The sequence below is a fragment of the Calidris pugnax genome, unplaced genomic scaffold (assembly GCF_001431845.1).
Source record: "Calidris pugnax isolate Ruff unplaced genomic scaffold, ASM143184v1 scaffold273, whole genome shotgun sequence".
Taxonomy (NCBI): domain Eukaryota; kingdom Metazoa; phylum Chordata; class Aves; order Charadriiformes; family Scolopacidae; genus Calidris; species Calidris pugnax.
In genome coordinates, this window is record NW_015094508.1 from 5,524,286 (window position 1) to 5,535,004 (window position 10,719).

Sequence of the window (10,719 nt, forward strand, 5' to 3'; positions counted from 1 at the left end):
ATACGCGCTGCAACGTTATTACAGTTCGCAGAGATAAAGGAATTCTGAACCAGACTGTCAAACAATAAAAATTTGGATGGTTTTTATTTTAGTTTTTGAATTAACTGTAATGCTTGTAAAAAAAAAAAAAAAAAGAAAAAAAAAAAAAAAGAAAAAAAAAAAAAAAGAAAAAAAAAAAAAAAGAAAAAAAAAAAAAAAGAAAAAAAAAAAAAAAAAGAGACAAAATTAATTCAAAGGCATCTGTGACAAATTTAAAAGCCTCCATCAGCTTTCTTATAAAGCCCTAACCAGCTCCTTTCAATCCAGAGTCACAGTATGTTTGCTAGTCAAGTCTCTTGTCTGACAGGAGCTAATCAAATCTCTCCGTCTCACTACCAGTCCTCTGTGATTTTAACTTAAGAGTTTTGCAGCATGTAATATTAAGCTGTGCACAGATTAAGCTTGTTTCACGCAGGTCTAATACCAGGTACCTGTGAAATGTTACTTCTGTACATCATTGTACTTCCCACAGTGCACATGCTTTTCAATGATCCCCATCAAAGTACAGCATGACAAGTTTTCAACAATACAAACAATCTTAAAACACAAGACCCAAGAGTGTTCATGAAAGTACAATAAAAAATTATTTAACTTCCTCTCACCGCTTTTCATTTCTCAGCTGCCATGAAAGCCAACATTCTTTTTTTCCCCCCAGTCTTTTCACCGATTTTACAGCTGGACTTTGTAATTTTCAGACAGATACAAAAAGTATACCCACTCACATATAGTAACATGATTACAGTAAAACCAAAAGCCACAAAATAAAGTAACAGTGAACATTCCATAAGCGGAATTTTAACTTTTGGTCAACATTTCTGCTAGACTAAAAGCAAAAATATGCTGTACAAAATCACTTTAACATCTGCAAGAATAAGCCTCTTGTTTACTTTAGCCTCAGCTTAGTGTGTGGTCAGCCTGTACTATGCAATTTCTTAAAAGAATAGGTAGATAGTAGATTGTAAAGCTATATTTCTTCCCTACTTGTATCCATTAGCAGATTCTTCCCTTGCAAAACAACATTCATGTGAAAAAATGTACTGTGGCGCTCAGAAGAGTTGAAGGCAAACAGATGTGTATGGGCAACAAAAGCTGTCAAGGTGACAAACGATTCAATGGACTGCTTTCTTCTCCACCTGCAGCCAGCTTGAGGGTTGTTAGCTTTCGAGGGGGATGCTGAGGACTCTTACGAAGGTTGTCGTCCATCTGCAGAGAAATAATGAGAGCCGGATCTGGCAAACAGTAGAATATAGATTATACGATTAGTCTATTTGTCAGGACTGCCATCCTTAATGCTGGTTTGGGGTATTTTTCACCCTGTCACCTCAGGCACAGCCAAAACTGATGCCCTGGTTCCTTTGCACTCCCAAATAAATGTCTGGGTTAGAGCTGCCATTCATTCCATTAGCATAGGGTGCATCAAACCCAGGGCAAATAGGTGTGCTTCTGCTGAAATCATTTCATCAAGACTACTGAAGAAAGCAATATTGCTACCTTCTTCTAAGAGGTCAAAGTTTCAATTTTGTGCAGCAGCCAAGTGCTGCTAGAAAGCAGATCAAAAGTCAAACCGCCAACATCAATGGATGCTTTTGCATGTTCAGCACCTTACAAGAACAAATCTTTTTCAAATCAGAAATGTTCTGGAAGCACTGCATGAATTTAGAATAGTTTTCAGATTTCAAAAAGTATCTAATAAAGAACTTGAGACCTTTTCAAAGACAGGTTAAAATCAATCTCTAAACATAAAGATTTTACATTTTCATAGGAAATCAACCTAATGCCCTGTGCCTACTGTGGTATCAAAAGAGTCTAGTTACTACAGAATAAACAGAATCACCGAAGACAGCACAGGGGAGATCTCCAGAGTTTGTCTAGTCCATCCCATTCCCTCCAAGTGGGATCAGCTTTACCTAAACCATGCCTGACAAATGTCTATGTAACCCATTCTTTAAAACTTCCAGTCAGGCTTCAATACCACAGAAAGGAGATAGAGTCAATACCTAATGCTACAGAAGTTGATCATAGTTAATGAACTATATGATACACGGATCTTTTTCAGGAAGAAATGCCTTCTATCCTTATAGTTAAAGCATTCTGTCTGCATCAGAAGACTGACTCTTCACAAGTATTTTTCACGTAAGTTTTATAGCTTTTAACAGGTTGCCTTAGAAACAAATATAAAGAAATCAAAGCTAGATGTAGGAGAAGGAGTGATTGTAGGTTAGTGACTACAGTGTTCAGCTGGGAGCAAGGAGAGCTGGTGATGGGCCATAACTTGCAGGACCATTTCTGAATCACAGAATCACAGAATGGTGTAGGTTGGAAAGGGACCCTAAAGATCATCGAGTTCCAACCCCCTTGCCATGGGCAAGGACACCTCCCACTAGACCACGTTGCTCAAAGCCCCATCCAGACTGGCCTTGAACACTTCTAGGGATGGGGCATCCACAACTTCCCTGGGCAACCTGTTCCCCTGCTTCATCACCCTCATAGTGAAAAATTTCTTCTTAATATCTAGTCTAAATCTACTCTCTTCCACTTCCATTTCTGAGTTTTGATCAATATATTTGCATCTTCCTCTGCTGGAACGCACACTTGCAGAAAGACACCCTTCTTTTGATCATATGCACACTTGCATGACAATGTTCTTTTGATGGTAATAAAAATACTTTTAAAGTACAAGGCTCCATCAGTTATTCCTTTCAAATGACACAATATTCCTCCCTCCTCTCTACACAAAGTAAACCACTGGAAGAGAAGCAATTAAAATGAAATGTCCCTTGTACGGTTGCAGTTGCCATGCAAGAATATCTGTGAACAAGTAACCACAACAAAGCAGGAAAATTACAGACTGAAGCAAAAGTAACCTTTTCAATCAAGTTGGATTCCTTATTTACAAGCTGTGTGAGTTTCTGCAGATTAGCATCTGCTGTATCCTGTCCAGCCGGAGAATGGCCTGGAGAGTGAAGGCAGAAAGATGAAGAGTGAAAGGGTATTTACAAAAGCTTTTAAACACCTAAAAAATAAACCCACACTGGAGAGAAAGTTCATGCAGTATTTTTATCCTAAGAAAAATTTAAGTGGAAAAGCCATTCCATGTGAGAAAAACAGCAGTGCTAAGCATGAGCCATATCACAGATACAGGTGTGTTTTGTCAATGACTGACAGAGTCTAAAATTGAGTATTAACGCTTGCTTTTAATTTTCAATCCTTTTTGCATAACTGTAGAAATTTCTCTACTTAATTTCCCCACAAAATCTCTACCATAAACTACATAAAATCTAATTCTGCCTCGGCTCACAGATGGAATCCTGGAGTTCTAATTCAAACAAGGCTACACATGACAAAAAGGGGAAAAGAAATACAGCTTACCTGAGACAGTTAACCTGAAGTAGCAAGTTAAAATATCATCACAGAATCTACACAGATTGGGAAGCTGTTTCAAATGCTCTTGTAATTGTACCCTGGGGAAGCACACTTTATAAATCGGTGCAAGGAAACCAAACACAAAGGCATCCAAGGTGGTAGGCCTGAAAAGAGTGACAAAACAAAACACCAAAGTGACTGAAGTAAGACATTAAGGCCCCTACAATGTAACCGTTTTCTGTGAATGTCAAACACAACACAGGACAGAACATAGCTCCTCTGGCATTCCACCTTTTCATATAAATCCAGTAAATGCTTTGTACACGTTATTTACTGATTTCAGCACCTCTAAACCAGAGACATGCGGCCAAGCTGAAACAGTAACTAACAGCACTAAAATCCAGTCATGCTGTCACATACGCTGATAAGCAAGCCACCATAAAACATATTTCTGGCACCACAAAAGCCAAGCTGTATGCCAGGGGACTAGGATCCTCTCTCATGCAGTGGTCCAACTTCAGTGGCTGAAGGAACAGATCATCCTTTTTAGGATCTGTTGGCACTACGTAGTGGGCAAGACCTGCTTCCTGCTCTGCACACATACCACAGGAAGAGTAGTGTTCCTGGAGCTATACCCTCCTTCCGTGCAGGCAGTGGTTAGCACCTCAGGATAAAAGCACCTTTTCTACATACAACCACATGAGGTGACATTCAGTGGCTAGAAGAGCATTCTTTAATGCTACACTAACTCATGAAGCACCCCACATTTTCTTAGAAGCTGTGGGCAGCATCTATCTCTCTGTGGAAAAATATGTGATAAGGGGGACACCACATTGCCTTAGTTTAAAGATCTTGTTGTGCCCTGTTTGCTCATTCAGATTCATCTGAAAAGCAGAGTGAGAGACATGAAAATACCATGCAGCACTTTTAACATTCTGGCAGGTTAAAAAAAAAAAGAAAAAGGTTAAAAAGTTTGTGTTCACAGAGTCATGTGGCACCTGTTTCATTAGTCATTTAAAAAAAAAAAAAAATTACACTTACGTATGTCCAAAGAAAAACTGGGAAGTCCCCAATCTCTTCGACAGGAGATTTAGGCACTCCTTGGCATCCCTGTATATCTGATGAGACACAAGACTGTCTAAGAGCCCTAGGTGTAGCAAGGCTAGCATGCACAGCATCATTCATCATTTGACGCTGTGCTAGGCTCTGTTTCACTTCTTGTATTTGACAGCAACAACTTAGAAATTCTTTACTACTCAACACACACCTGTGCTTCCACTTCAGTCAGACTGTAGAGTGGAGGCCCTCCCTTGGTCAGCAAGATCCTGTTCAGTGCTTCCCTGGACATCTTTCCAGGCAGATAAAACCTCAGTGGGAAGGCAATCCTTGAGGCAAACCACGGCTTTGTCACACTGCAGTAATTTTCAGCCTCAACCCAGAAAGTGTGCAGCTGTACCAACACAAGGAAAAATATGACTAGAATTTGATCAAAAATAGTAGACATCTCTTAAAACTTTTATGTGTAAGATCTCTGTCAGAGAAGCACAATCACTGGGAATTACTATAATTTAAGGCAATGAGGCTCCAGAAAGGATTATACTAATCCTTTGAGTGTAGGAGTATATAATTAAGGCAATAGCTACCTTCCACCTAAAAAAAAAAAAAACACAAAGATAATACACAGACCTATATACACACGCATAAAATTACATATACACTCATGTTTATGTATGTATACACACACACTTACATAGAAAACACAAAGTTGCAGACACACAGGATCAGGTATGAACTTTCTACATTTTTTTTTTTAATTTTGTATAAATCTTAAACTAAAATATATTATGAAATGATGAATGCGAAACCCTGTGGGCCAGGTAAAGAGGCTAGCCTATAGTATCATCTGATCAGAATATTTTTTCCTGTACAAACTGAAGTGAAAGTCATTCAAGAGATCCAGTGTCTGGGGATTCTTATAGCTGTAATGTGTAATACACTAAATTGGTGAGGGCATGTGGCTACATGTTATTTAGAAATGAAAAATGAAACCACTGATGGGTATTTTAATTTCTCAAAAATTCTAACTGAACAGTTCAAAAGGCTTCCACAGTTGTGCACCACGTATCAGACATGCCACATCTTATTCAAAGCTTTTTCAAAATAATCAAATGAAACAAAAAACAGCTGCAATAAGCGGCATTCAGGATACTGTTTCCCAAAAAGCATCTAAAAGAAAAAAAAACCATCCGTAGGTGCCTTTTTAAAATGTCTTTCATAAATTATTATTATTACTTCACACCCCACAAACACACACTTTTTTCATTTTCGAAAGTTCCTAGGCAGTATTTCCAAAATTGGACTAAAAAAGCAAATACGTTCAAGCCAGGTCTATGGCTGAGACACTTTAAAGTCTCTCCCATTGGGCACTTCCTGCAGCACTCACTTTCAAAAATTCTGACTATTATAAGGTATTTCTCAATACTTACCAGAGCAGGAAGCAGCTTCTCTTCAAGCAGTGCAATATATGCCAGTGTATCAGCTCCTTGTTTTGCAGACAATTCATAATCAGCATTATATTTCTGTAAATTTAAAACAAACAAACATACTACAAATAGTATTACACAGAACTTCCCAAAAAGATGATCAAATTGCTTCAAACTTAACAGCTACCAAGCTAGTAAATGTAACAGCATTTTTTGGGACAGAAAGCATGCACTCACTAGAATCTACTTCTTCAAGCCAGCTATGTCAAACCTCTTTGGGAAAGTGGAAAAGGGAAATGCATTCTCAGATTTCTGGGCTCCCTCTATGCCCAAAATAACTCTTGTATCTCCTTCTCATTGCTTTCCAAGCAACTGCCCAGTGATACAGAGGCAATTTTTCAGTACTTAGGGATGTACCAAATCTCTAGCAAGCCTCCATCTGGCACTTAACCTGGCATAAGCATAAAAGAAAAGGCAAGCATTTCCATCTTTTGCTTTTAATTAACATTCTAAAAGTTCAGAAATGGTATGCTACCAATATAAGGGACCAAATGCACAGCTAAATTAATGCACTTACAGCTGACCGAGCTTTTAATTCTGACACTGGACCCTTCTAAGGTACATTAAAAAGGCTGATAGGTGGTTTGTTTTTTCGGTGGGAGAGGAGATTTGCTCTATGAATTCAGAAACAAAAAAATCAATGCTGACCCTTAGATATCTGCGAAGAAAGCATATTATTGTTATACTTTAACTCAAAGAGGGTTTTCTCTTACAATATTAAGGGATCTTTGGTATTCAAATGGCTATGAAACTTCTGAATTTTAAAAGAACTCTCTAAAATCTCAGCTCAAATGCAGAGTTTTCAGATTTTGTTTTTCTCTCCCCAAAGATTTAAAGTTTCACTAACATGGCATTCATCTGATAACCTGCTTGACTAGGCAGGAACTGAATTGCTATGTAAAGGCAAAATAGTGGGCTGGAGGGCCATCTTAGAAATAAAGAGACGTTGCCATGCTTTATTAGACATCTTTGTACTTTGTGAAAAGAAGAAATCATACTTTATTCTTTGTGAATAAAATGCTATGAAATGCGCAAAAGGCAAGCAAGAGTTGGCTACACAATAACATCCTGTGCATCAATAAATGCTTGCAGACATTTTTACGCTACAAGCTATAGAAAAACTACATAGATTAAAAAAAAATGCTGTATGTATTAAAAAAAAAAAGAGCACTCAGAGACAATTACGTGCTTAAGCAGTTAAAATCACATGTCCCAAACCATGATATCTGAAGTCTGCAAAGCCATAATAACGATAAAAGTGTTATGATTAAGAGCAGGGCACTCAGTGAGAAACTGCTCAATTAAGGCCAGTTTGTTGTCCTTTTCAACGAACAGTTTTCTCCTGGCTATTTTTAAATCTTTCACATAACTAACAACCTTTCAAACAGAAATCTGCTATCCAGCATTTTGCAAGTCTCATGCATGTATGAAAAAACAGGAAAGCTCTGGGTCTAAACTCAGTTCCAGGTTTTCAGAAGCCTCTATCAATGTATATAGGGGATGTGTAGAATCACTACAAGGCAGGGAAAACAAATCTTTTGAAAGAGACCTACCTGCTTTCTTAAGAAGTTCAATATTTTTGCTGGCTGAGAAATAACAATATCTTCTGATATCAGGACCGGTACATCTCCTAGAAGGCATAAATAATATAGTCAAGAATGTATATGGATGAGTTCTAACGCCGTTGGAAAGCAATCAGTCACTTCATCTACTTTTCTCCATAGCATGCTCTGATCTTCCAAATATGTATGCATAAAGGATGCTTTACATAGTAGAGGAGTTCCACCAAGGTCACAAATACATTTAATGTATTCACTAACAACAATAAATAAAAAAGGGCCCACATCAAACTAGACTGAAGCCAATATCTTCTGCTAGATTTATGGTACTTTGAGAACCAGGCCACTCATCTGGATTTCAGACATTCATCTTAAGACAAAAATATCAACCCAGTCCAACTGCCCTCTCAACTCATTCATCTCTGGGTCTTTTCTTCCTTCTATTCCAGTTTTTCCCCTGCCCTTCCCCTCCAAATCCATTTTAACCACCTGTTTTCTCCAGCCTCGCTACAACTACTGCCCAAGCCACCACTGCATAACCATGAACTATTGCAGAACAGCGTGGTTCCCTCCTTCCACAAGCTTACTGATCAGCCTTTATCCATCAGATTGTTAGATCAAACACTAAAATCTATGTAGAGGGCTATCTTATAGCCTATTTGCAACATAATTGCCACAATGAGTCTGACATGACTCCCTGCTTAATACTATTAAAGTATCAACTATCAGCAACACTTACTACTTGGATTCTTTTTTAATGGATTTTATGTATTTTGGCTATGAAGAAAACCACTGAACTTTTGGCAAGTACACCCAGCTAGTTCTTGGTATTTTCTACTAACAGAAAACAATACACTGAAAAGCAAGAATCAAAGGCACAACTTCTTGCATGGATGCAGTAATGCCTAAACTGATGATGTGGTAAGTGTAAATGACAGAGTATTTTAACGCTGCAGTGATTCTACCTCTCTGGAGTACACCAAGACAATACCTTAAACACTGAGCAAGCCAATAAGCAATGATTAGAAGCATTCAACATCAAAAAGTCCTCTCTGATACCTTACCCTCAGCTTCTCTGGCAACTGGTTGTTAGTCAACCTCTTTAACTCAGCCCAGTACTAAACATTACAGCTGGTCCAAGTTACACTCTCCGAGGCTCACACTCCGAACTGTACCAGCCCACTAAACCACACAGAACTAAAGAACACCATTTCCATACACGACTCTAGTTACCACCATTATATGTATGCAAAGTGCAAAAAGCTTAAAAAATTTGCTTTCACTACACCCTCAGTTTAGACTGCCTGACAGAAACACCTGGCACCACAGCTTTGTTGACTGACTGCTGCTTCACCCAAAGAACATTTTAAGTTCTTGGAGGCACTTTATTTACGTTACGTTACGTTATTTTGTCCCCACAAATTCATCACCCTCGGTCCTGTGAGGTCATTTATTGACATACCGTGAAAGCAGACAACTTTCACCGGGGTGGGTTACACTTATGAACACAAAACCTGTGCAAAAGCAAAAACTGGACCCCGGTATGATTACAAGACTGAGAAAGGAAATGCGAAGAGGGTACCTTTCGGAGCTCTCCAAGAGTTACTTATAGTATTCACTGTCAGGGGAGCACCAGAAAATTTGGCATAAGCCTGCAATGGAGATTGTGGGGAAAGAAACGCGGTCACCGTGTGCAAGAAAAGCCTAAGACAGCAGTTTAAAAACTTGTTTTATACAGCTTCGGGCACCGAAGACCGACTAAAAGCAAATGCGCCGGCAGGCGCATTTGCTTTTAGTCGGTCTTCGGTGCCCTGATGCGTTTCTAGGACAAACCGCCCGCCGAAGGCCGAGGCCCGGCAGCCCCGAGAAGGCTCGACGCCCTCAGCAAGGGCAGCCGCCATGCCCGCGGCTCCGGGGACGAGGGAGGGAGACCGGTACCGCGGCCAGGCGTGAGGAAAAAGCCGGGGGCCGCACCCGGGGCCCCTCCGCGGGCCCGGCCGCCGCCGTCTCCCACCCCCGACCCAGCGCGGCGGCGGCGGCGGGCCCCTCGCCCGGTACCGGCCCGACGCCTCAGGGCGACAAGGGCGGGGGCGCCCCTCAGCGGCACCGCCTCTCCCGCGGGCAAGAGTAAAGCAAACCCCGGGGAGCTCTTCCTCCCTCTCTCTCTCTCCCTCCCTCCCTGGACGAGGGAGGGAGACCGGTACCGCGGCCAGGCGTGAGGAAAAAGCCGGGGGCCGCACCCGGGGCCCCTCCGCGGGCCCGGCCGCCGCCGTCTCCCACCCCCGACCCAGCGCGGCGGCGGCGGCGGGCCCCTCGCCCGGTACCGGCCCGACGCCTCAGGGCGACAAGGGCGGGGGCGCCCCTCAGCGGCACCGCCTCTCCCGCGGGCAAGAGTAAAGCAAACCCCGGGGAGCTCTTCCTCCCTCTCTCTCTCTCCCTCCCTCCCTGTTTCCCGGGGCGGGTGGCAGCCGCCGGCCATTACCATGACGGTTAGAGACTCCGGGTGCAGGGAGGGCAGCCCCCAATCGCCTCCCCAGCAGCTCAGCTCCATGGGAGCCGCCATCTTGTCCGCCGTTCCGCGCCGGCCCGGGAAGCGCGGCGCTGCTGCCCTCGCATGGCGGCGCCCGAGCGCCCCCCGCCGTCCATCGGCGAGGGAGAAGGAGGGGGCGGGAGGGGCCGGTGCCGTCCCTCAGGCCCGTGTGAGGGGCGTCCCGCGGGTGGGCTGCCCGGGGGCCAGGCGGCGCTGAGAGGAAGGGGCGCGAAGCCGCCGCCCGCTGAGGAGAGGCCGCCCGCCCTGAGGTGAGCCTTCTACCTTCCTGCTGAAACGGGGCGGGTTACGCTGCCGCATGGCTGAACCCCGGCCCCCCCGGGCTCTGCTGGAGCTCTTTTGCACAGCAGCAAACAAAAAAAAATAATGTGGCTTTCCATCCCAGGTGGAGAGCAGTCCTCAGCATATTTGGCTTTAAATAGTGAGGTGCTCTGATCGTATGGTACTGGTTCTGACCAGGTTATAATGGTAACCCGTTCGGTGGGGTTTTTATTTGAATAAATATGAATATTTATTCTTTTTTTTTTTTACTGTGGACCTTTAAAGGCATCAGGTTGCCAGCTGTTCCATTTCAGCATGTGCAGGCATGCCACAGGGCATCTAAATAGTAAGTTCAGTAAAATGTTTCCATCCTTCCCACACAAGGAAAAATATCACATGCTGACTA

The 10,719-nt window shown here is 42.4% G+C and overlaps 2 protein-coding genes across 5 annotated transcripts in view; one reads left to right on the forward strand and one right to left on the reverse strand.

The window, feature by feature from the left end:
• Positions 1-205: 205 nt before the first annotated feature.
• Positions 206-10,165, reverse strand: MTX3 (metaxin 3). Of its 4 annotated transcripts, none has more exons than XM_014965011.1 (9): positions 9,987-10,165; positions 9,087-9,156; positions 7,499-7,575; positions 5,889-5,981; positions 4,670-4,852; positions 4,444-4,520; positions 3,409-3,566; positions 2,904-2,992; positions 206-1,268 (listed from the first exon to the last, which is right to left on the reverse strand). In XM_014965011.1, the coding sequence occupies exons 1-9, from the start codon at positions 10,065-10,067 to the stop codon at positions 1,194-1,196; spliced, it is 903 nt and encodes a 300-aa protein (XP_014820497.1). In that variant the 5' UTR covers positions 10,068-10,165; the 3' UTR covers positions 206-1,193. The 4 variants fall into 4 exon arrangements, with proteins under 4 accessions (XP_014820497.1, XP_014820496.1, XP_014820499.1 ...); XM_014965010.1 differs by having other exon boundaries at positions 206-1,242; positions 9,987-10,161; XM_014965013.1 differs by lacking the exon at positions 2,904-2,992 and having other exon boundaries at positions 206-1,242; positions 9,987-10,163.
• Positions 10,166-10,185: 20 nt separating this feature from the next.
• Positions 10,186-10,719, forward strand: part of THBS4 (thrombospondin 4) — a 44,341-nt gene continuing 43,807 nt past the window's right edge. Inside the window, exon 1 of the mRNA XM_014965008.1 lies at positions 10,186-10,303. The gene's annotated coding sequence lies outside the window, so the exon portion shown is untranslated. The remainder of the gene's footprint in view (positions 10,304-10,719) is intronic.

What these genes read in the sequence shown, in the direction of transcription:
- MTX3 (XM_014965010.1), bottom strand. Translation starts at nt 10,067, where the DNA reads ATGGCGGCTCCCATGGAGCTGAGCTGCTGGGGAGGCGATTGGGGGCTG. An exon ending in TGACTGAAGTGGAAGCACAG is followed by an intron (nt 4,521 to 4,669) that starts GTGTGTGTTGAG and finishes GTGTCTCATCAG; the next exon opens with ATATACAGGGATGCCAAGGA. An exon ending in CTTCAGGTTAACTGTCTCAG is followed by an intron (nt 2,993 to 3,408) that starts GTAAGCTGTATT and finishes TTCACTCTCCAG; the next exon opens with GCCATTCTCCGGCTGGACAG.